The sequence below is a fragment of the Catharus ustulatus genome, chromosome 14, assembly GCF_009819885.2.
Source record: "Catharus ustulatus isolate bCatUst1 chromosome 14, bCatUst1.pri.v2, whole genome shotgun sequence".
NCBI classification, from domain to species: Eukaryota; Metazoa; Chordata; class Aves; order Passeriformes; family Turdidae; genus Catharus; species Catharus ustulatus.
Genome location: NC_046234.1, coordinates 12588491 through 12614496, shown reverse-complemented (window position 1 = coordinate 12614496; position 26006 = coordinate 12588491). Strand labels below are relative to the sequence as shown.

General features: G+C 39.6%; 1 protein-coding gene across 1 annotated transcript; it reads right to left on the bottom strand.

Annotated features, from left to right (window-relative positions):
• Nucleotides 1-5195: 5195 nt before the first annotated feature.
• Nucleotides 5196-25741, bottom strand: RADX (RPA1 related single stranded DNA binding protein, X-linked). The gene is made up of 15 exons (XM_033072315.2): nt 25145-25741; nt 23701-23843; nt 22769-22961; nt 19554-19662; nt 19336-19427; nt 19127-19249; nt 18383-18490; nt 17682-17849; nt 17037-17197; nt 16430-16623; nt 15341-15409; nt 10667-10743; nt 9925-10218; nt 8569-8751; nt 5196-8150 (listed from the first exon to the last, which is right to left on the bottom strand). The coding sequence occupies exons 1-15, from the start codon at nt 25701-25703 to the stop codon at nt 8005-8007; spliced, it is 2619 nt and encodes an 872-aa protein (XP_032928206.1). The 5' UTR covers nt 25704-25741; the 3' UTR covers nt 5196-8004.
• Between the last annotated feature and the right edge of the window lie 265 nt (nt 25742-26006).

The following is a 26006-nucleotide window of genomic DNA, read 5'->3' as shown; positions in this document are numbered from 1 at the left end:
AAAATGCCAGGTGGCTGAACTGATGGAAGCCATCAACTTGTCACTTAGACCCAAATATATTGAAGTGCCAAATTAATGGCTCCTTGGAAAGATTCAGAGAGAGAAGAGAGTTCTTAGTTCAGTTCACTGAGCAGATCATTCAAAAGTAAGCTATAAACCATTACATCAAAACCCAAGACTTTTGTATTTCTCTTTCACAATTCTAAAGTTTGTGGCAATAACGACCAACAGTTAGTTACCATTGTTACCATGTGACCTTTTCCTATTTTAATACATTCTGTCAAATAATCTAAGCTTTCTGTACTTGGTGTAATTGAGAAATTGAACAATTAATTTCTGGGTTTTTTTGGTTTTTTTTGGTTAAGGAATGATATGACACAGTTGAAAGAAGTTGTAGAGGAACACACTGAAGTGTAAGCCATAGTGTTTCAGTGCTTACTGTTGAAAGTAGGGTAGAACTACTCACAGGTTGGGCATTTCCATTTACTGGAAAGTACTCAATAGACTTCTGTCTGAGCTGGAACTTAAAATACTCACAATTTCCTTTGGAAAGGAAATGGGGTTTTGTTGTTATTTTAAAAAACCAAAAAAACCCAAAAAACAAAAAAAAACCCCACCAGGATGAATTTTTTGTTTTGGAAGGTTTTCCATTCACTCAAGCAAGAGCAGGATGTAGGTGAGTAGGGGGGTGGAAGTCCAGATTATGGTCAGGATCTTGCAGAAACTTCCCTCCCTCATTCTCAGCCAAGTGCCACGGTTGGGCAGCAGCTGAGATCTGTTCCTGAGGCCCAGGAACAGGCAAGGTGGGACTGGTTGGAGCAGTTCTGCTGGGTTACTGAGGGTTCTTCATGATGATCCCCAAATACTTGGTTTTAAACAATATTTGCAAAATCTCTTTTAGGGGAGCAAGCCCCAGGGGTGGCATTGCCAGCTGTAGAAATGCAGCTTCTGGGTAATACTGAAAGTCCAAATGAAAAAAAGAGATTAAAATCTGTCTATGTGGATGAACTTCTGGCAAGCTGTTGAATCAAGGTGCTAGCAGGAGGCTCAGATCACATGATGTAATTAAATCCAGCACGTTACCGCAGCAAAGCAATGTGGCTTTGGGTGGGTGGCACAGGGAAGAGAAACTTTCTTTCAGGTCCGGAAACTCTGTCTCAGGTTTGTAACAAGAGCCTTGTCGCTGACTTAAGGGAGTTTTTGGTTTTCGTTTTTTCAATCTGTTTTTCCAATACTCTGGTGAAGTTAATGAAATCCTTTATCTTTGTAAACCTTGTGGGGTTTATCACTGAAGCACCCCTTCTATGGCCATTCTCTGATTATTGCCAACTAGTTTTCTGAAGGTATTAATTCAGTGGGGAAAGACAATTGCTGCTGAAAACCAGCCAGTGTATTCTAGTAATAGTCTGTGCTCCTTGTTTGGCTTTTCTAAAATACTGCAATTCTTTTGATGACTCTTGCACAAAGCAGCTACAAAAAGAAAACTTTGCAGTTAACCAGGATTTCCAGTTATGATGCTCTTAGCTTGTTGTATCAGTTTCCCTCTATTTAATTTGGGTCAAACTGCTAAATAAAACAGCAGTTTATTATGGCTAAGTGCATGATGAGATTAAAAGCTTTAATGAGAAAGGCATTTTGTTAAGCTCAGGCACCGGCACTTTTTGGAATCTCAGGCAAAATTTGCAAAGCTAGATCAAATGTTAGGGGCAGCTTGTACCAGGAGTTAAGCTAATGCTTTAAGAGTAGAGCTGCCCCTACATCTTCTGTGCTGAAAGAAAAAAACCCAAACCCAACTAAATCTGTGCTCCATGGTGGGAAAGATTAGGTAGTGCAATGGGATGCTGTCATAGTGCTCTACTGAAATTGTTATCGGCAGTTTCTGTCTCAAAGTTCTCTGCTCTGAAACACCAGAACTGAGCTCTGTTAAAGACACCTAGCTACATCATTGCCACTTCTTTACCTGCTTAGTTGTAGCAATAGAGCTGATTTTTTTTTTTTTTTTTTTTTTTTTTTTTTTTTTAAATGGCAGAGAGCACCAAAATTAGCTTGTTTTGCCTGTTGGAGACTTTCTCCCTCCTGTACTTCAAAGCCTTTTTGCCTCACTAGTTTCCTTTCTTTGCACAAAATGTCAGTGTGGAAACTTCTAAAATGTCAGCAAGGTACTCGTAAAAGGTGTGAAACTACTTTGTCCTTCAAATGTCAAAATCAGCTACAGAGAAAATTATTCAGGGTATGGCTACTTGGTTTTAATATCACACCTTGCCATGTTCTAGACTATTCAGCTGTAGACAAGCTTGCCTCCATTGGCAGGGATTAAGACTGAGCCATTAGTTGACATTTTTCCACAGCTGACTCTCATAGACTTTTCTTGCATACGACACTTTGGGATTTGTTTAACTAAGAGGCATGAAAGTTAGAAATGCTAGCAACGCACCAGGCAGAGAGAGAATGGCATTTGCCTTTCTGTATGTGGCATTTCAAGGACTGCTTTTGAGCTTGGTTTGGAATAAAAACCCTGCTTCTAAATCCTTGGGGAAAGTGGGTCATTTTATCAGGTGTGTAACAGTAATTCTTTGGTGTATGGGCTATATGAAAAATTATATTGATCATCCATTTATTAAAGCTTGGGTAGGGCTGGAGGAGTTGTCAGGGCATCCCCTGCCCTGTTTTCTTCTGCTGAGAGGTGCCAAGACAGAGTGTTTTTGGTGATTTGTCAAACTTGTAAAAAGACTCTACTAGAATCTGCAAAGTATTTTGTCTCTGTTTTCTCTTTAATTCAAAAATCTCCCCCACCAACTGACCTGTTGATTTCTACTGCAAATTAAATTGCCTTTTTCTCTGCCCTCCTCTCACCAGAATCTTGTTTGCACTCTGATCATGCTGCCAAGTTCTGTCCCTGCTCTTTTCTGCTTTGAAAAAACCCCCCAAAAATCCTGAATCTTTAAGTCTTGTGTTTTCTAAATAATTTATTTTCCCATTGGTCTTCTCTAAATGTTACCCTCAAAGCCAGACTGCATCATCCCCAAACAACCAGAACAATTACATTTTTTGGCTGCCAGTCCTCTCTTTCCTCATCTTTATCCAGAAATCATAGCTGCTGGTTTCTGTGGGAACAGCTTGCTGTGGGGCTGCAGCTCAGTTTGTGGTTTTCTATGATTTCTGGTCTTTTCAGTAACACTGCTGCCCTGTCAGTCCCTCCTCACTGCAAAATCACTTTCTCCTGCTAAGGGGAATGCTTTTGATTTTATTGGACCACATTTTTGTCACTTGTGCTGCTTTGGAAAACTGCTGACACTCATAATTGTGTCCCTGAACAACCTTCTAACCATTCCTCCTTGGGTACAATCCACAGAGGGTCATCTTCCAGATGGTTAAATGGCTTCAAATGCTGATTAAAGCTGCTACCCTGACAGATTCCTGCAAAGCAGCTGTCCTGCTGCATGGTCAAGGGCTCTTAAGGAGGTTTTTTCTGGTTTGGTTTTTTGGTTTTGTGGTTTTTTTTGTGCTTTTTAAATTTTTTTTTTTTTAGTTTTATTTTTTTCTTTTTGGTAGAGTTGCATATCTATATCCATGCTTAACTCGTATTTCCTCAAGCTGATTAGAAGGATGTTGCCTCATATGTTAGGCCTATCAAAAAGGGAAATTAGACTATTTTGGCACAATTAGCACTATTTTGGCACAAGCTGTCCTTGATGGTGGTAAAAATGCCAAGAAGGGATTAAAAAATATTGTTCCAGAGACACTTTAGGGATAAAAGCTGCACAAATTGATCAGAGATTTCTTCAATGCTTCCTTTCTGAAGACAATATAACATTTGTCCTTCAGATGTTAGACACATTTTCTACTGCCAGGTCATATCAGTGTTCAGGTTATTACGTGTTGCAAGATTAATAAAGCCCTGCCCACCTGAAGACATCCACTTCATCTGATTGTTCTCCAGATTGTTTGCCTAAATGTATTTGTTTGTTAATTTGCTCTGGTTAGAGATAATATTTTTTGAAAATACTAAAACAAAACAAAAATTGACTACACCAAACTTCAAAGCACCACATTCTGACCTTTCCCTTCTGGTCTTGAGCCTGCAGTTCATATTCCTTTAGCCTGTAGTGTTGTCAGACCCCCTTCCAGAGTGTTTTGGCCCCTGACAATCAGGACTTGGTGGAGCCTGTTGTTTTCTGGCCCTCAGTTCTGTCAGAAACCACAGTTCAGAGCCCCATTCCCAGTGGGGTGAGGGCTGGAGGGCAGAAAAGGGCATGCAAGTCCTCAGTACTCACCCAGATAGTGGTCACAGATTACAGCACAGACAAAACAGCCTTCATTGTTAAAGCCAGTGTTCTTTGCCTCATTTCTCTACCTAACACAGTTCAAGTGCCTGGTAGGACTGCAAGGAGGCAGAGCCCTGCTGGCTGCTCCTTAACCCCTTTCCAGCATGCAGCTTTCCCTGCCCACACTGCTCTCAAGATGGTTCAGTCACTCCTAAAAATAGTTCACCACCAGAGGGTTCAGGATGCTGTTGTGCTCTCACAAGTGCCAAAGCTGTACAGCAGCTCCCCTTGACGAGCTTGAGTTTTGCAGTGCTCATTTTAATTCACCCAACTTCCAGAGCTGTGAGACACAGCAGCTGGGCAGTCCATGAGGGTTTGTGGATGTCAGTAATACTGGCTTTAGCAGATGTCTCTCCTTGGCTGTCAGAGGTGTAGTGTGCAGAGCCCGGAGCTGATTCAGCTGGACAGAGTTCCTTCCTCTTGAGGAAAAGTAACACCCAGCCTGGGTGGGGAAGCAGCTGAGAGCTTTATCACTAGTGCTCCTCCAAGCTCTCTCCCTTCCTGCAGGTTCACAGAGACAGCCCAGGAAGGGCTGTGATGCCAGTGTGTCCAGAGCCACAGAGCTGTGGCATTCCCAGCCCATTCAGCAGCCAAGGAATTGGCTCCTATCCCACTCTGCCCAGCCTGGGGGTCAGCCCAATCCTGGAGCATACTGGGGGAGAGGGGACAAACAGACCCCCTTTTTCTTCCTTTTCTACAAAACTCATGCTGCACACTGCGTTGAAAGCCAAAAGAATGTTGACAGAAGCTCGGCCTAGCTCTCCTTTAAAGTTTCTTGAAAAGAGTAAACACGACTGTGGAGAAGATTCTTGAAAAATTGAAACAACTCACAAGAAGTAAAAAGGAAAGGAATGGAAAGAAACAATCCAAGATGTTTACATATATTAATTCATTTATTTATATTCTCTTTTCAGCGTTGCACAACTTCTACATCACATGAATTCAAAATGAATATTATCTTTACAATCTATGACATAGCAACTTCTATACACTCAAAAGTACCACTAACTATATATGCTCTATCTTCCTTCTCTGAAATTAATGCTGAAAACACAAGAAACATGCACATGTAAGGTTTTTGGGCATACTTCTTTGGTCAGGTACACCTTCTACAGTAAAGAAATGTGTATTTTACCTTCAGCAGTAGCAATACACAGCAGCAAAAATGTGCTCCCAATGACATTTTGCAGAAGTAATGACTCTCAGATTAACAGAGCAAAACTAACGTGTTTTTTACATTTGTGTTAATAAACACCAAATGAAGTAAAATGGTAAGTGGTTTTGCAGAGGACTTTTGCTCCAGTCTGACAGTGCTGGATTGGTAGGGAGGAGGAAAACAGGCAGAGTGGTACAATCACATTAACACTGCAGCACTTCAGCCACTGAACTCCACATATGAGGTTCAGTGTTATTTAGCAGGATGGTGACTCAACAGATTGATCCAAAGAAGTAAAACTCCAAGTCTACTACAGGCATTGGATATTCACCAGCTGCACACAGCTGTGCTTCCAACACTGGCACCCCATTCTGCAAAAGTACATATCTCTCCTTCCCAGCTTCTGCCATGAAAAAATTTTAAACACTTCAGTAAAAAAAAATGATATCCTTTAACATTTTAAAGATATATAATATCTCTATATTCCACATAAATCTGATATTTCTTTTAGAGTTGGGAAGTCACAAAATACAGGATGAAATGATTAATGCTTTATGTTTAAAGTGTACTAAGTAGTTTAATGCCACAGCCTTTGGCTGCACCTTTATGGCATGGGATGGAGGGAGGTGACTGGACCATCTCACCAGTGCGGTTCTGTGACAATGCCATCCACATCAGTCCTTTTGTACAAAGAGAATTCCTTTAAAAATAGCCTTAAGAAAGAGCAGTTTCATTAAAATTAGACTTCTATCTGAAGCACATGTAAATAAAAAACATTGGCTGACACAGTCAGCATGGCTCAGTTTGGAGCATGAAGTGCTGAGTGACTCACTCCAGAGCAATGGCCTCTCACCTTCACATACCCACAAGCAGCAAAACCAATAACACTGCAAGCAACACCCTACTCTTCTTGGGTTGGTGTCTTTGCATTTTGCCTTCTGTGGGTACTCTGAAAGGCATGAGTTGACAAACATTGCTCCAGAATTACTGGATAATACTTCTGATTCATATCAAATAGACACATACAATACAGTCACATTTAATTGACTTTCAGTCCCAGTGCAATTTAAGTAAAACTCTACTTCTTAATATATTTTTAATTTGTAAACTACACTAGAAAGACACAATAATTTTATTAATTTCATTACTTTTTATCTGAAGTTGCCTGTGAACTTCTATGTAACAAAATCAATCACATTTCTCTGTCAAATTACCATTAGCTGAAGAAAGGGCACAGACTTTAAATATCTGAGGACAAAGTCCACTGCCCCCAGGGCAGACAAGTGAGCTGCTAGTGGAAAGAGGTAATCTCCAATGACCAACAAGCTGTTAAATGTGCCTAAGACTATATCTGTTCCTATGAATTAACTCTGTGGGCTTTAGTCAATAATGGTACAATTTACATGGCAAGTCTCCATAATTCTTTCTTCCCAAAGAATTGAATTGAGAACGGCATTTCAAATGGACAGGCAAGCAAATTGCAATGAGCTCCTGCTTGAAAATAATTTTGTAAGAATCCAGTTCTTTAAGTGATTTGAGGCTGTTTAACATGGGAGAAAAATGTGCTACTTGATTCTGGACCAGCAGGAGCCAGTTGCTCCTTCATATAAGCAAAAAGCTGGCAGAATTTTCCAGTCTTTTGCTCTTGTGAAGTAGCAGCTTTTCATGGTTGCTGAACTCCTTCATGTACTCAGAAAACACCTAAAAATGATGTGGCAAACTGTATATCCTGACATAATCAGCACTTCTTGAAGACAGTTTTTCTCTTCCAAAGCTAGAAGCAAGTTCCAATAAAAAATTTATTTTAAAAAATATTTCATTACTCTTATTAATGAATAAAATATGTTAAAAATGTTTGAGTGCTATACTCACTACCTTACACTCTAGGTACAAAAGCAGACGTAAAAAAATAGCACCTGACCTTGCTCAGGTGAAAGGAACTGAAAGTGGGTTCCTGGATCATAGTACTAAAGGCACCATGGTATTGAATCCCTTTCACAGAAAGCTTCAAGCCTGAAGAGCAGTGAGGCTGCCTTCAGTAGCTTTCACAAAAAAGATCACTACAGAACATCAAAATTCTAATCCTCAAAATTATTCTAATTTCCAGCCTAATTTTTTATCACAGTCCATTAATTCTTTTGCAAACACTGCCTTAAATATTAGGAAACTTGCCTCTCTTCTCAGTTCTCTCCCAGATACATACATTTCCTGTGTATGTCTGTGCACAGACAGCTGACAGCCACTTTTACTTCTTGGTATCCTGCCAAATAATCAGCTCACTGTACTACCTATTCATCCTTCTTGAACATCACCATGTCTAACCTGTTTCAAGACTGAAAAATAAAGGCAACAATTGTTCTTCCCAGTTACATGGATGACTATTACAACTGCCCTAAGAATCCTGATTTTATATTTGTGTCTGCTAGTTCTGGAAAAGTGCAGTGTGTAGAGGGGGAATTCAAGTTACAGCAATTTTATTTCCCTACTTTTGACCAATACACATTTGAAAAATAAGTTATTAAATTACACTGGGTCCAGCACACCTGGTTCCACTGTCTTGTAGATTTTGCTCAGAAAGACTTCCACCTTATCATCACCCAAATGACAGATGTCCAAGATGCAGATAACATGTTTGCCATCGAGCTCCTTCGCTGCTTTTACAATTTCATCTAGAAGTTAAGGAAAGGTGGTTTTAAAAGGTATTTGCTGTACACTCTGTACACAATAAAGAGGTGTACAGAATTGAACATATATACTGTATGAAAACATTATCAATCTTCTTTCAGCAAAAAATTTTACTTGTAAATTCCATCACTAGAAATGAGAGCATCAGAATAAGATAGGAGTTTGCAGTTGGGGTATTAAAATACTTCTCCAGAGGATGAGAACAACTCCAGCAAAAACTGCCTTCAAAGTGCAGTATTACAGCAATTTACTAAATGTGGTGAAATAGAATTCACATCTCTTTCACTGAAGAGGTGAACAATATCTGACCTACACCAGAGATTTCTACAGAGGATTAATTCTTGCACTGAAAGATAAACCAAGAAATGATAAATGAGTAATGTCAGTGAAAGGCAGTCTCACCTGAAAGAGGAAACGTGTCACGAAGCCTCCCACTGCTGGTGGCCTTCTGCTGGCATGCAGAGATACTACTCATACAAGACAATAATGTGTCATTCTGAATGTCTTCTAGTTGAAATAAGTGGGGGTTATCAGGGCAAAATAGTGGAAGAAAAGCAACATCTATTGCTATATCATGGTTTATACCTGTTGAAGAAAAATACTTTATGTTAGCAGAAAACTTTATATTCAGTCTATCAGCAACTTTGTGCATTGTTTCTCTTTTTTTTAAACAATTGCACTGATTTTTATTTACATTTTCTTTGTCCATTAGTTAATAACTAATGTCTAAAAATACATTTCTATTTAGGATTATATACAAGCACATTCAAATTGATATGATGTTATGAAACACTATGGTTTAAGGCTACCAATGCTGATAGTTCAGAAAACATTAAACCTTGGAAGCCATTCCATCCTCCTTTTAACGTTATCTGCAAAGGCAGAGAAATTAACTTTACAACCAGCAAATTGTGCAATGCAGTGCTGCTTTCACCTTCAATACTGTATTGTCATTCCCAGGATTCTAATGACTTCAAATATCCAAACACTTTCTCTTAGCAAATAATGAAAACTTTTAAATTATGGGAACTTTACACGAGCATTATTAAGCAAGGTAATTTCTGTCTTCTTTTAATGGGAAAACAAAACCAAACTTAATAACCCTCAGCAAACTGATACCCATCAAGTTGCATATTTATATTTTAATAAATAAAAATCAATCAACGGACACTTCATGTTAACCAGAAGCAGCATGGAGCAGCTAATGAGTATGACTAAAATGCAGCCTTTCATTTTCTGCCATGGAAAAAAGGCACTTTAGGAGCAACATTATGAAAAAAGCAACTCAATGAGAATAATGCTGAAAAGAAGCATTTAGAGTTGTCTTTTTCCTTTTAAGAACACTAACTTGTTTCTGATAAACACCTCTCCAGCAGAAAGTCAGCTGACAAGTGTAATTTAATAATTTGCCTGATTACATCAGGTTGGAATAGTGAACAGGACCTACTTCCAATTGAAGTAATTAGCAGTTTAAGGACTACACACATTCTTCAAATAACACCTGTAAGACTATAGCAAAAACTGAAGTGATATGAAAAATGATACTAGAAACAATACATTCAGGCATTTCATTGAAGGTATGTTTAATGAGAACAAAAATTACCCTAAATGAGGACTCTAACAATCAGCTAAAATGTCAATAATTTTTCAAACCTCAGGAAACACTCAGAATCAACTGATTCCATTAGAGAAATCCATTCATTTCTGATGAACTTACACTGCTCTTGCTTAAGCTTTTTTACAAGGCAAGCTACTTACCCAGAACTGTCACTTCGTAATACCCAAGGCCATTAGCACTTTTAAGCTCACTGATGTCTTTATCTGTCCTGGCTTCTATTGGCTGGTGCACTGCTGCATGAAGGTTGTACTGCTGCATAAGTAAGTCTTTGTGCATATAATCAAATTTACATGGGATACTTTCTGGGAAAATTTTGCTGTGATGAAAATAATTTATTAACTTGTCTTTCACTTGTGCCCACAGGTCACTCTGCCAGGAATCACCAGTCCTTCCAGTCTCTTCTGTTTCAAGTATACTGCTCTCTCCTTCTTGATCTATTATAAGCAGAAAACATTTAGTTGCTTATACGTTTACATAATTGTATCACTCCTCTGTTAAACAAGAAATAATTTTCATTAGAACATTTCAATTATGAAGACATGGCAGAAATTAAAAGGGCCAAGAGAAAATGTGAGGTCTTATTCGATAAATTGATATTAAACTATCTTAGAACTTGTATAAGGATACACTGAGAATTTATTGCCCATAATGGGAAACAATGTGGTGCTGTCCTTTCAGCCATCCCTTAGAACACAGCAGGGAACATTGAGCAGAATTACATTGCTGATACATTGCCGATACATTGCTACAGTGGTTCCCCAGAGGTTGATGCAGCCAGGGGTACAGAGGAACTGTCTTAACAAAGGATATCTTTGTTCTTCAGGTTTGGACCTAAAGAAAAGAACTAGTCTTAAGCTTCCTAAGGTTAATGTAACAACGTACCTGTGCAGTGCTGCAAACTGTCTGACACAGCCTGTCCCTTTTTATCTTGCTCAGGTCCATGTTGGTATTCATCTAAGCTAGAAAAATAAAGTTATAGTGTGCATACATACATATATTTAACCTAATTAAACCTAATTAACCTCAAACTCTATGCAGCAAAAGAGAGATTTCTAGTGATAAATGATACGAGCTCGAGTGAATGAGCAGATTCCTTATCGTGAGAGTTGCATACAGCGGCTTGACTCAAGGAGACCCCTGTGCTCAGTAAATCAGCCTAGCAGAGCTCAGGACTGGCCCTGCCTGATTCCTGGCTCTGGGGAAAGGATGGGGAAGGGTTTTGCACTCACAGCCCGGTGTCTGCTGCCCCCTACCGGCACCTGACAGAAATACCACGTGTGACACGGCCGAACATCACAGGTGACCAACAGGTGACTCGATGGCAAAAACCTGGTGCTCAGCATGCGGCTGCACTGTCCTATCACCCCCTTCAGCGCTCAGAAACACAGTATGAAAGCAGCCATGTCACCACTCCGGAATCCGAAATGACAGAAATGCCAAATCTCTCTTTTCCTGCAGACATGCTGCCCTGCTGTAACGATCAGTTCAATGAAGCAAACTAGGTATTTGTTAGATTTCCCTTTTCTAGCCATAAAGTTTTGAATTAATGCTAAGAAACTCTTCTTTATCAATCTCTAATAAATTATCTAGGATATTTTGCAGGAGAAAAACATAAGAGGCACTCTGCAAGCAAACACAGTAAAATAAGCTCTTAGGCTCATTTATTCCTTTCTTCTTTGAGCCACTGCTCTCATCAGAATAGAACTCATCATAATGTCTGAAAAAACTTAGGGAAAGGACTATCTCATCTTGCATCACAAACAACTGCAACAGATAAGACTTTGTTAAGGTACCACTAAAATTCCAAATCATCAAAGTATGTAGTTAATAATAACTACAAGACACATACAGCAAAAAAGGAATCAAAGATGAACATGTTGTTTAGTGGATCATATTGTATTTCATAAGGATTGGCAGGTTTTAAAAGACTTTTTTCTATTTCATACTGTGGTATATCTTGAAAATTTCATATCAACATTTTGTAACAAATGGGAAATATCTAAAATAGTATCTAGTGAAAATATAAAAGGAAATGCACTGTGGGTTTTGACTATGAAAGTATATTTTAAGAAATGTACTCCCATGATGGATGTATCATCACTGAAGTGACCTCTTTGTTATGTTCAAATCTAGGCACAAAATAATCTTCACTTAAGCAGTATGACCTGTGCTATTACTGCCCACAAAATTAATTTTCACTTTTGAGATTTGGAACTGTCAAACATAATATGAAACCACATCAGAGTGTTAAGAAAGGCTTGCTCAGAAACCAATATGTCAAGTTAGATACACACCAACTTCTCATTAAAGCAGAGGATTAAACCAAGTCATACTGCTGACAAGTGGATATCTTGGAAAACGGATATAATGGCGTTTTTTTCTTTTAAAATTGTCTAGATTTGGGAGAGAATAGGCTCTGATTTAAAGCAAGTAGAGCCTCAGGAAAATATAAAAAAAAAAGCTCGTCACTATTTCCCCCCATTTCTTTCACAGATCTGTAGCTGGGATAATTTTTACCTGCCCAACACAGGCCTGCTCTGTGCTGGATGTGTGAACAGCCTGACTTGAGCAAGGCTCCTAAGGGAAACTGCTTGTGTCCACACACAGTCCAGGTGCTTCCACTATGTCTGCAATGCACCTGAGGCCACCAAACCCTTCCACTTACTGCAGTGTGCTCCTGCTGTTGTACACCAAAACACCCACAGCCCATTTTACCCATACCAGCTTTAGGAGAACTTGTGCCCTGACAGATTTGCTGTTTCCAGCCTGCACTCTGCAGGCTCTCCCTTTTCACAGATGCCCACTTGCAAAAAAGCCTTTATTCACTATTTTCAGATACACTGCTATTCAACTTCTCAGTCATTTTACTTTAAAGTATTGTCATTGAAAATAACATCAATCAAAATACATGGCATATCAGTATTTTCAGAAACTATTGGGAAAATAAGCATATCTCATACTTCACACCTATTTCTTAAGCACTGGGACTAAATGTGCTAAGTGAAATTAAGAAAGAAAATAGTTACAACTTGCAGCTACACCCACACAATATAAGGAAGTCAAGTGCCTCAAAACAACACAACAAAACATCCCACTCACTGATAAAATTGGTAAAACTAATTTTACAGAATGATTTGAAATGAACTAAATGTGTTGACACCATTGTGGTAAACACATCTACCACAGCAAGTAACAGAGAGACCAAACAGCCTTTTATGATACCTTGACAAGTCTACACACATTGATTTTTGGTATCTACTAATTTCTCCCCAACAAATTCTGATTTATGTGAAAAAGGGTTGTGAAGGAAACATCACATTCTGTGAAACTTTCAGTCACACACACCTCAAAATAAATTTCCCTCTATCATGGAGTGTCACATCCAGGGAAGGAAAAAGAACAAAAGGGTCTACGTGACAAAAAAATACAGAAGTGAAACTGCAAGGATAGAAGCATGCAAACAAGTTCATTTCAAGCAGTGGGAATATGCAGTGAAGCAGCAATTCCATGGTAACATGCTAAATTTACAAAGATTAAAATTCCACAAAAACTACTGTGCTTTTTTTCACTTCCAAGTAAAAAATAACCCTTTCTAAAATTCCTATTTTTCCCCATTCACAATCACTTCATTCTCTAGAAATTAAATTATTTCGGAGTATATTAAATGTTTTAAAGTACCATTACATGAAAGATTTTTACTAGCAAGGATATAAATATCAACAATAATACTAAATTACAGTTTTCTTGTTCTTTCTGAAACCCTTAACAATCAGGTAAGCTACCTCAGAAATGCAGGAACTGGCTGTCAATACAAAGCCTCAAAATAAGATTTATTGCTTAAAAAACTCAAAAATGCAACCACATGCTGAAAATAGCATACAAAAAACTTGATGCAGAATAGTTTAAGTTAAAATATGTACTTTAAAACATATCTCTATGTTGGATTCAACAATCCTTGTAGGCCCCTTCCAACTTTGTGAAAAATGTGAAGTTTGTTAAAACTAATGCTGTTATTTCATCAACATAATAACATATTTCAGTGAGAGCTGACATTCTGCTACATCTAAGGAACAGAAAATAATGTAATTTTAAAGTATGTCAGCTAACTTTCTATTTTTCTTCGGCAATTTGGAGAATTCAGCACAATTCTATAGTTAGTTACAGAAATACACGAGTTACCTTTGAATTATATAGAGTGAAACAGCTTTCCATAATCCAACACAGACTTTCTCCTCCTTTAGCTGGGGTTCTAGCACTAATGGCATAGAGTGGACACACAGGTAGCGAGGAGAGTAGCAGATTGAGAAAAGCAGAGAACAAAGTAAACATGCCTTAACTTCTGGCTTCACCTATAAGAAATGGGGAGAAGACATCCTTCCCATCCTCCCCCCAACCCTGGAAAAAACTGAACATTTCTCAGCAAACAAAAGAAAACAGGATTCCTTGCAGTCAAGGAAAACCTCCTGATTTTTTTAAGGGTTTGTACCACAAGCCCATGCAAAACTCCTGCACCACCTTAAAGCCAGGTGATGTCTTTAACAAACCAGCTGCAAAGTCAGGTAACCATTTCTCCTAGAAAATACAGTTTCTACCAAAAGGGTTAGGAAACAACAGACACACAGGTTCAAAAGAACCTCATTTATCCCACAGAAAAAGCTGTTGCAAATTAGCTTCCAATAAATGTGTTTCAAGGAAACAGGCATACTTGTAGGGGAGCAACACTGGCAGAATGATCAGCAACTTTGATCAGCTCCCCCATTACCACTGTTGACCTATTCCTAGCACCATGATTCTTGTGTTTGGGGGAAAAAAAAGGAGATGCTAAAAGCAAATCAAAAAGGCAACTGAGCTGTATATGTAGTCATGACACAAATCCAGATCACTGCCAAAATACACAAACATTTTGAATTACTGACACCAAGGAGTTCAAACATTCAAGTTGCCTCATGTTCTGTCTGGAACAAGTGAAGAATTTATGGCCCTTAAACAAAATGCACTAAGGAAAGTAGCTTGTAGCCCTTAGCTAACGAATAAAAGCACTTATTCAGTCTTCTTAATAATTTCACTGATTTCAGTGAGTAATACAGTTATTTCAGTAGGTTCCAGACTTGATAGGGCTCTGGATTTGAAAATCCTATCTGGACTTCAAAAACACTCCACCTTCTCTGGATCCAAACTATGCAACAACTGAGTGTTGGGGAGTGAAAGCAGCCAGGGGAGTGACTTCCTAGGGACAACTATACTTACATCTCTGTAGCATCAAGAAAAACATACAGCTCAGCCACCAGCAGAAAATCCATTAATTACCATGATGAACCTCTGTTATTATATATTCCCGTAGTAGTAGCAATATAAGATGTTTAATAACACCCTCAAGGCTAGGTTTCAGATATACTTAGAGTTGGTGCAGACAAGTGAGTAGAAAACATTAAACTCCACCCTGATCAGTTCTTTCATTTTACTTCCCTAGAGATTCACAATCTGTAAAATTTTTACTCAGAGTATTTTTGTTGGATTGTTGCAATTATTCAACACATTTAGTTTCACATGACTTACCCAAGTTTTCTTCTTACAGTCCGCGTAAAATAGGGGTAAGATGATACAGGACTAACAGATGTACCTCCCCTTAAAGTAGGAAATTCACCATTATTTTTCAGTATCTATTTAAATGGAAATTCACAAAGCAAGGGACTTTGATGCTTTTCTTTCAGGCAGAGCTAAACTAAGACCCTCAAATGTTGGAAGTTTTCATGTGGAACAGAATCCACTATGTTTGCTATAACACTGCCAAGACAGAACTTCTATTTACCAAGGTTTTCTTAGCACTAAATTTTCATTCAATCCTAATTATATTTTATTTAATTTTCCCTCAAAATATTCTAAATATCCACTCTCTTCACATATTATGACTTATGGATGTGAAAAGTAAAGAAGAAAAACATACCCTTTTATAGGATGAGAAATCCAGTGCAAAAAAGCCAGATGTGACTGGCCTAACTTTTCAAACTTTCCATCTGTCAGTGTATACACCAGGCTCTCAATAATGAGTGAGTGCACTAGATTTTACACAAGTGTTGCAATGAAGGGCAACTTTATGCAAGCAGCTACTTTATCCTGAATACACAGTTGTATCAAACTACAAGTACTTAGGAGCCCTTAGGTTAACACATGACCACCCTCTACCTTCCTTTCTGACAGCAAGTTGCAGCTACATGCAGTACATCCCATTATCCAGAGATCAAAAATAAGGTGTACTTGAAATTAAGGAACAGGTAAAGCTGATTCTGCATTTTCAGTCAAGATATGATTTCCTCACACCTCTGCAACTGTTGTTTGTTCCACAGCTATGTCATTAAACTACATCTGGTTCAATTATTAACTACTTTTATTTCAAATCTGTGACCTTAAGAACAAAGTAGTATAAATATTACTCAGAAGAGAGCACTGTAATTAGTTCAGCCTCTATTAGCATGCACAGTGTAATTGTCATCACCTGAAGCTAGGAAAAACACATAATTACATTTTAAAGATTCAACTATACATGCTTTTAAAGCTTTCTTACATATTTTGTACAGCCTGGCCTCCAGCCTAATTTCTGAAAACATTTTTTAGACGATTCACCACATATTTATGAAGAGAGCTTACTGTTCTGCGTCTCTTCTGAATCTGCGTCTTGTCTGTCTCTTGACTGGACTCCCCTTTGACAGCAGAGCTTGGTGCTGATGTTCCTCAGGAGTGCAGGCTGGCCCCAGAAATGACTTCACTTCTTCAGTTTTTCCCTTGTCAACACAGTCTTCTTTGGACACAGAAGAACTTCCAAGAGACTGAGAAGTATCTTTCTGCAACAGCAGTTAATTGTTTAAGACTTTCAATGCACCTGAAGCTCTTTCTTCCAATTCAAAAACCTGCAAATTTCTGACAGTCACCTTACATCTAGCAGAAATTATCTTCTAATCATATAAATAAGATAAATTCTGTCTAGAAAGTGACAAGTGAGCATGTTGCAACAGTTGTGTCTCCACACTCCAATTTACATCAGGTTATCAGTCAAACTAGTAACTTTTAAACAGTTACAAGTTTTACACAGGACTGCCAAAACACTTCCATAGAAGCACTGAATCATTGCTTTTTAAAATTTTGCTCTCAAAAATCAGATTAAGAGACAATGTAATTGGGTTCTGAACTCAAATGCAAAATTTTTCATTCTAATGACAATCCTAGCTGCTCTGACATTAACTTTCACACACAGTACCTGGACAAGTTCCTCTTCTGGGGCTTCTTCAGCTGCATCACTAAAGCTGACACATCTTATGGCACTAATTATTCCCTGAACAGCAATTCTTTTGTGCTCTCTGTAGTGCAGGTCTTCAATCTCTTTCCCTATTTCATCTATGGATTTCAAAACTGATTCAACTGCAAAAAAGAAATTTCCAGAATCAAGTTTTAGAGCAATATAATACAAAAATCTCTCAACACAAGACTCAAAAGAATATTTTTTTTACTAAATAATAATTTGATTTAAACTTATACTTTTAAAGAATTCTAAACCTTTTTTTTATCCACATCACATGGAACAAAATTAAAACAATAAGCCTTTTTAGCTCATAAGCATCCATTAGTATGCATTATCAGACATCACAATTTCTGTTTCAGAAAACCTCCAGTTCAATGTATCCTTCAGAATAACTATTTAAAATTTTGATTTAGTAGAATATTCACAGTAAAACTTCTCTATGTGTAGTTCATGTGACCTTCTACAATTCTCCTGCAGCTAATGGTGCAATGTTTGTGAGGTGAGGATTTAGCTATGAAACATTTAGTCATGAAAGAGAGTTTATCTGGGAGTAAGACTGACTGAAAAAGGCCACAAATCTTACAGATATTTGATGTTTGATACCTTCATTATTTTTACAATATTTCAAAAAGCTATCAGGAGGTCGTGGAAAAGGGTAATAGCCACCGATGACAGTTTTCTTTATCTGATCAGCTTCACTTTGTGATTTCATCCACTGAATGAAGTTTTTCACTTTGGCATCCTTGGTGTATGGCTGGCCCTTGTGCCACCCTTTTAAAACAAAAATAATCAGGCATCAAAAGTAAAGCAGGTTGCTGAAATTTGTTCTCATTTTGAAACTCCCCTGAACACTACCTAAAAAAACAAATCAAGAAAGTCTTGACTAGAGAGTACAAAAAACATCTTTTGTCAAGAGTATTTTACAAAATAAATACCTTCAATTCCTTGACTACGTTTGCATTTGATACCGAAAATCAGACAAATGTTGCATAACAGAAAAATCAAAAAGGCAAAAAAGCTCCCAGAAAAGGAAAGCTGGAAGTGGTTTTAATGTTTTAAGTAACTGGTAATTGCCATTACTACCCTATCAAAAGACCAACAGCCTGAAAGAATCAGTTATGTCTTAACCTACAAATACTTTTCGTAAGATAAACCCATTTTAATGCCCACAAGAATGTTATTTGCCTTTTATTTTCTGCAATGTTTCATTATTACCTGCACTGATTTTTTTGTTGTAAAATGAAAATACCCTTTCCAAAGAAATAACATGAGAACTACATAAAACTAGAACTCGTGTAAATTACCTGTGATGAATATTTGACTTTCATTTGAAGTCGTAAGGTAAACTGTCCTGGAAGGATTCTCAGGGAGGCCCTGCATCACTCTCATCTGTGTACACACCAAGTATGTCACTGGAGAAAAAAAAACTTCATTTTTTTTTTCCTGACAGTTCACTGATTTTAGAATGGCAAGACTGACACACACTGGATTAATTTTATTAAGTCCTCTAAACAAGATAATTATTTCTTGACCCTACAAATGTTTCACGTATGTTTTGAGTCTCCATTATAAATTACCACATGGACATGCAAAAAACACTTGTTCAAAAAAAATGAAGCTTTTCCACTGTCACCTCTCTCTTCATTCAATTCTCTTAAATTAAACCTGTCTATATAAAAACAGGTGTTTACAGGTCAAGAGGAGCAAGAGATTTGACCAGCTGCTGTCTTTAATTGCCTCTGATGCAAGAGATGTTGCCCATGAGCTTCTCAACAGAAATGTCTGAAATGAAGGAGATCAGAGGAGCCCCAGCCCAGCTGTCCATCTAATTGTTTACACTAACTGACAGTGCAATTTGAAAGGGTTTCAAATATTTAAACTAATTTTTATTCTTAAATTTTAATTTCTGATCAATTACCTTCTGCTTGAGGAGATAAATCATGGCATTTTTTTTATTCAGTGGCAACTAATCTTAGAATTACAAATTTGCAATGAACTAGAGAAACATTATAAATAATTATTAATAAGTATTATAGAGAGATGAATACTTGGATGAATGCGCTCAAACACATCTGGCTGAGAAGTTGCGAACAATTCCAGTATGAAGGGCTGGTCTGAGGTCCCATCAATGGCATGTGCCCAACGATAGAGCCAGAAGTCTTCATTGTGTTCTACAGAAACAAATATTAAGAAAAATGTATAAGCATTTACTTGGAAATTTAGAAACTATTTGATAAATTCTGTAAGTTGTAAAAACCTCTTTTTCTGGCTCGCTCAGTCCTTCCTACAAATGTCACAAGACCAATAACATCACAGGAATAATTGTGCGGTAAGTCATCCAGTTCTGACCTGAAAGCAAAACACAAGAAAGCTGGGTAAGCTAAGAAACCTTGAAAAAAGCATTTCAAATTAACATCCACTGTAAGGTAGTGTAATTTAAATTCCAGCTTGATAACTAACAAAATTCTATTTTACCTTGTGATAAACCTATATTTAACTTCAGGTAATCCCCACTCAGGCTTAACCATTTCTTCTGGAATAATACTTATTTCAGAAGGAGGATCTCGAACATTAAGGTTAATTTCTGATAAAGATAAAAAGGTAATATTTACGGTATGAATACAAATTATCATCATCAAGATCATCATCATCATTATAATAACATATAACAAATGTAACAACAACCCATAAAGAAACCAGGGTAAAGTTTTTTAAATATTCTCGCTTTGTGAAATGATTAATCAATTTTTCTGAGTTCAGGTTTCATCAAAACAAAGTAAGGAATTCAGGTACAAGAAAACAATTTTATCATCTGAGTAATGTTAAACTTTTCAACTGCCTTCATGAGCCACTAGTCCAATCTAGACAGAAACTAATCCAACTATACTGATTAGATACAAAATACTTTTCACATTAGCTTTGTTGTCAAATGTCAGTAAGGTCTGAAACTGAAGTGCAGACAACAAAGCAAAACAGAACCAGCACATAAGAATTTCCATATTTGATGCCAGTTCAGGTAATTATTAATAGGACAAAAATACACCATGACCATGGAGGAAAATAAAAGGTATTCTCATGCCTATTCTATAGCACCTGAAAATTTTAATTTATTAATCAGACTGTTTTAGATGCTGAATGACAAACATGGTGGAGCACTGGGGCAAGCAAGGTGCTCTTCAACCAGATTAAAAAATACAGGAAGAATGGCTTCAGCTTCCAGAATACACAAGGCAGTACATAACAGGACAAATCTTGCTGGTATATAAAAGACAGATTCTGATGAAGTCTCTTGGGTTTGAGTAAGGGATTATTCAAATGCACCCAGAAAAGTAATTAAGTAGACACAAATAATGCATACATCTGTTTACATAATCGTATCTGTTGCTTCACCCTGGCAGTGTAACATTTAGGAAGATGCTCTGCTTCAAGTCAGACCCTCTACACAGGAGTGTTCTCTAGGCTTCTGCTTTCTAGAAATGCATTTGGAGGACAATTGTGGTTTTGCATATGGTCATTTAGGACAGTGTTGCTGAGACAATTCCTGAAACAAAACTTTCCCATGCATCAAAATTGTTTCATTATTTTGAGATTACATGAAAGCCTCACATTCAGGTCAGGATTATACCCTGGGATGAGTCAGGAGCTAAGGTCAGTCCAGACTGTCATCAGTGCCACACAAATTCAGTGATGTATGAAACTGAAATGCGCACACTGCCCGGCAGTGGAATTCAAGGCATTGGTGCTAACTAAGTTTCAAATGTTTTAGGTTGTGAAACAGCCCCTCTCAGCAAGTGCCACGATGCTGCAGCTGCAAACAGGGGCCAGCAATGCAGAGCTCACTCCACAGAAGTCTATGTGAAGCATAGTGCCTTGCAGGACTCTCAGTTTGGAAACCCTTTAATACTGGGGACTTTAGAACTCTCTAGATACACTGAACAATATTTGCAGGTGAGTGCTTCCAAGGACACACTGGAAAGCTGGGATTTGATGGAATTACAAATTGAAAATAAATGAAGAAAAAAGTAATTGTTACTTAAGTGAATCAGTGTAATTGAAACATGAAATATCACCCCACACTGGCCATATAAAGAGTAAGGTAAGGTATATAAGCCATATAAGAGTAAGGTAATAAATTTCACTTCATCTGAACAAACAAACAAACAAAAAAACAAAACCCAAAAAAACCCCCTCATGAAATGGAAGTTGCACAAAACCCATGTTACCAATGCTCTAGATTTTTTTTCCCCTGAATATTCTGTTCTCTTATAACTCTCTTCTTATAGGGTATATAGTCATCCATGCATCATGTGATTATGTGAATTCATACTAGTACAAAATTTTCAGCTTTGTGCAAAGAACTGAGATTCTGTGCATACTTTTGTATGAAGCAAAGATTTGCAGTTTCTGCAGTTTATCTGTGCACCATGGTACTTTCCTATGGTATAACTTCTAGTTCTTCCCTGACACAGCTATAAACCTTTACAGCCCAGCAGGTGAGCTGGTCATTTTGATCTCTTTGTTCCCACTTCTACCCACTAATGCTTGTAAGAAATCAGAAGTGCAGAATGCATAAGGCCATAAAAATGCAGAGGTATTTTCCCATAGCAAAAAGGCCACCTCATATTTTATTCTGTCTTCTTTGCATAGAAAGGTTTTGTGGCAACTTTATTTGTTTTCAGGGTTGGGCTTATAATTGTCATCACCTTCCCTCGAAAACTTCCATTCCTGGGTAAACATTTCTATCTCCTGCCAAGTCCTCACAAATACTCACAGACATTGAGATCTGGTTTTAACGCAAATATTTATCAGTCAGGGAATATATGGCTTCTGGCAGTAAAAACATTGCTTATTTTTGTGCACTGTAGCAACTCCATTAGGGAAATGTCAATAAGTTAAATATACATCACTCTTCACCAACAAACATTTTGTGTCAAGAAGTTATTTGAATTTTCTGAATGTAATTCTGTTCTGAGTATAAAAGTACAACATTGGAAAGAGTTCATGTAGAGTGAAGTAGGAGAGAAAACAACCCCAAGGTTGATCAAATCCAGTTTGAAAAGGCCATTACTGTTATATTGCAGGACTTGTATTTTTGTGCTATAGCTCCTTTGAGTATCTGCCACATTAAACAACTGGCAAGTAAGAAAATGCTTTTTCATAGCCAAGGAATATTCTTCATACACACACTGCCATGGTGATGCTCTTTCAGAACACAGAAGTCATCAGTGCAACCTTTTATTCTGCAAAGCTGTGTGGATACTCTGGGCCTTGACAGTATACACTAAAATCTAAAGCAGATGAGGTGATAATGCCCTTCAATGAGCTGGAAAAATGCGTGAGCAGTGTACAAGTGATATGTGTATTATTAAGGAAGTAGAATCAGATTAAAATTCATTACCAGAGGGCTATCTCTATAATCTCTGTTTCTGATACCAGAGATTCTTTTTTTTATTATTAGTTTTAATTCTTTATTACTTAAATAAAGGTTTTAACTAATTTTGGCAGTGAACTTCATAGACATTCAATATAAACAGCAAGAACCTGGGTGCTCAGACACCTTCCAGAGGTACTAATTAAGGATTTATATCTTATCAATTAGTCTCAGCAATGGATCACTTTCTATTTTATTTCTAAGGAGAACTACACAGCTGTATTTCATTGATTCAAAACAGGTTTCTGCAATACTTAACCAATTGTAGCAAATCTCTTCATCTGTGAATCCCCTGGGGTGGGCTGTGTTTTGAACGGGTAACTGGTTTTGATGGCGTACTTGGCAAGGAGGAGCACTGTGCCAACCTTCATACTGTGATACCATTCAGGGCACAGAGAATTCCACAAAACCATTGACATCATGCCTGAGCCATCAGCAACTTCAAAATAAGCCTGAAGAAAAAAAAAGAGACAATATACAGTCATCTTTTATTTATTATCATTCAGGTGTGCATTTATTTTGGATAATGCACCAGGTGCTTGACTCATAAACAATTTCTCTATTACAAATGGATATAAAGGATGTTCCAGAAAACTTGTACTGAATACTAGAGCAGAAAAAATCCCCTATTTTTAAACTGGGCAAATGCTGAATCTGTAACTGAGCAGATCACTGAGCAGTAAAAACAGATTTTTAAACTAATCCACCACACCTCCAGTTTCCTTTTCCAAGAAGTTCAACACAAAAATATCACAAGTTAAACATGTTAGAAAAATCATTAAGAATTTTACAGTTAAATAACGTATCTGAAAGTCACCAGATGAGAGAACCAGGGCCTAGAAATATTTAAATATATTGCCATTTTTTTTTATGGGACACACTAACTCCAACTTTCAAAGCATAGAGACTAGAAATGTTTAGGCTGTTAAACTACTAACACCTCAAAGTATCATTTTCTTCACAAAAAGCTCAAATGAACTACAGTAACTGAAACTCATCCACTAAAGTTGGTACACCTATCATCACAAAATTCAGCATTTTCTGCCCTAGAGTGCTCAGCATTTTTGTAGAGGTAGCATTTTCCATATCAAATAGCTATAACATAACTTCATGTGCTTACTATATGGGAAAAATATTTTCAAATATCCTACAGCAATTTGAGTGTTAACCTATGCATTTATCCCTCTTTACCTGATAAGGCATATCCATTTTTTTGTCTGGTTTTCCATAGTAGTTTAGTCTAGACTTGTGCAGGATTCTCACAAGAAGTGGATGGAAATGCACTCTGCTTCTCCACGTCATTTCCAGATGACCAAGATTAGTCAGTTTGGAGACTAAGATTAAGGGGAGGGGAAAAGACCGAAAGAGGATACATGTTTGAACATGTTTTCAGGAGTAAAGTACCAGCATGACACATGTATTTTATGTTTCTAACATTTAAAAAGGCTCATGCCCTGATACAATTCACCAATAAATTCTGTTATGAATCATCTGCACACAGCATAGTTTTGCCTTTTTTTTAAATTGAGAGTGATGACATATTTTAAATGACACAGAAGTGTTGTCAGATGAGCAGAAGGGCTATTACAAAAAACACAGGTGTCAGCCTACAAGTGCACCACAGTCCTGCAGAAGTCCTGTTATAACCTCTCTCCTCACCAGGCTACATGAGCCCCTCATCACTGCACCACATTTTGGGTGGCAGCTTTTCAGTGTGATCATCCTGCCCCACAGACCAGACACATGACGACTACTACTGCACCCAGTGTTTTTCACAGCTCAGAAGGCTGGGCACAAGCACCACAGCTGCATATTTCCAGTCAATGCTTGCAGAGTTTAAAAACTCTCACAAAGCAACAGAGAATCACAGAAGGGGATGGGTTCAAAGGGGTCACCTCGTTCCAGCACTCAGCCGTGGGGGGGACATGCTGCACCAGAACAGGTTGGTCAGAGCCCCAGCCAAGCCGGTCTTAAACACTTCCAGGGATGGAGCATCCACAAGTTGGCAGCTCTGGGAAACCTGTTGTCAATGCCTCACATCCTCCCAGGGAAGAGGTTTTTCCCCACAGCAGCAGGTGAACTGTGACAGGTGGCACATTCCCAGCGGGGCCAAACACAGCTGGAGGATACCAGGGAACTCCACCCAGCTGCACAAGCAACCACAGGATCAATTAGGTTGGAAAAGCCCCTAAAATCATCGAGTCCAACCTTTGGCCAAACATCACCCTGTCAGCCAGGCCATGGCACCAAGTGCCACACCCAGTCTTGCCTTCAACACCTCTAGGGCCGATAACTCCATCACCTCCGTGGGCAGCCCGTTCAAATGTCTCATCATTTTCTGTGAAGGAATTCTTCCTAATGTGCAAGCTAAACCTCTAATTAGGACTATGTGCCCTTGCACTGCCGCTGGTTGCCTGGGCGAACAGCCCGATCCCCTCCCGTCAGTGACTGCAGAGTGAAAAGTGCCCCCGAGTCTCCTGTCCTGCAGGCGGAGCCCCCGGCTCCCTCCGCCGCCCCTCAGAGCCCCCGGCTCCCGACCCTTCCCCAGCTCCCAAGGAACAGCAGCACCGCCCGTCCCTCCGGGCCGCCTCAGGGCGTCCCTCCCGCACCCCCACAGCCGCCTCCCCGGGCTTACCGTCCACATCCACCCGCACCGGGGGCCTGTCCGGCACCCACACGTCTCCATAGGGATCCTCGTTGTTCCAGAGCGGCAGGTAGTGCCTATTGTCCCCGCGGAGGGGCTGGAGCGGGCGGTGCCCGTCGGGCGGGGTGCCCGAGGCGGCGGTGGCGGTGCCGGCCGCCCGCTCCAGCCCCTCCAGGCAGAAGAAGCCGCGGTTCAGGCGCTTCTCGTCGTAGCGGTACGAGCAGCGCGTGAGGCGGAGGCGCGTGCCCGCCCGCAGCCGCGCGCGCTGCACGAGCCCGTTGAGGCGCGGCGCGAGGTGGCAGCGGTGCCGGTGCGCGCCGTCCGCGAGCGTCACGTCGTACCAGTACTGTGGGGGGGCGGCGGGCGGCGCCTGCGCCAGGTACCGCTCCACCGCCACCACCGTCACGGCCGGCGGCTCCGCCGGCGCCGCGCTCAGCTGCGAGGAGCCCTGCACCTCCTCAAACACCCTCTGCAGGCAGAAGGCCCCGCCGCTCTCCGCCGGGTCCGCCGCCCGGCTCTCCTCGGCGCGTTCCGGGGTAGGGTCCTGCATGACAGCGTCCTGGCCGCCCGTCCCGGGCGAGAGGCGCGGCCCGGGGCGCTGCCGGGGCCGGCGGCGGCGGTCGCGGGGTCCCGCTGTCATGGCCGAGCAGGCGCACCGCCCCCATGGCGCGCGGGGCGGGGCGGGTGCGCGCGCGCGCCGTTCAAACCATCAACGGCCGGGGGGGCGGGGACAGCGACGGCGACATGGGGACCGGGACACCGGCACGGGGACGCCGGCACGGGAGAGCGGCGGGCGAAGAGCTGCTGCTGGCGGCAGCAGGGACGAAGCTGAGGCCCGGGGGAGCGGTGGAAG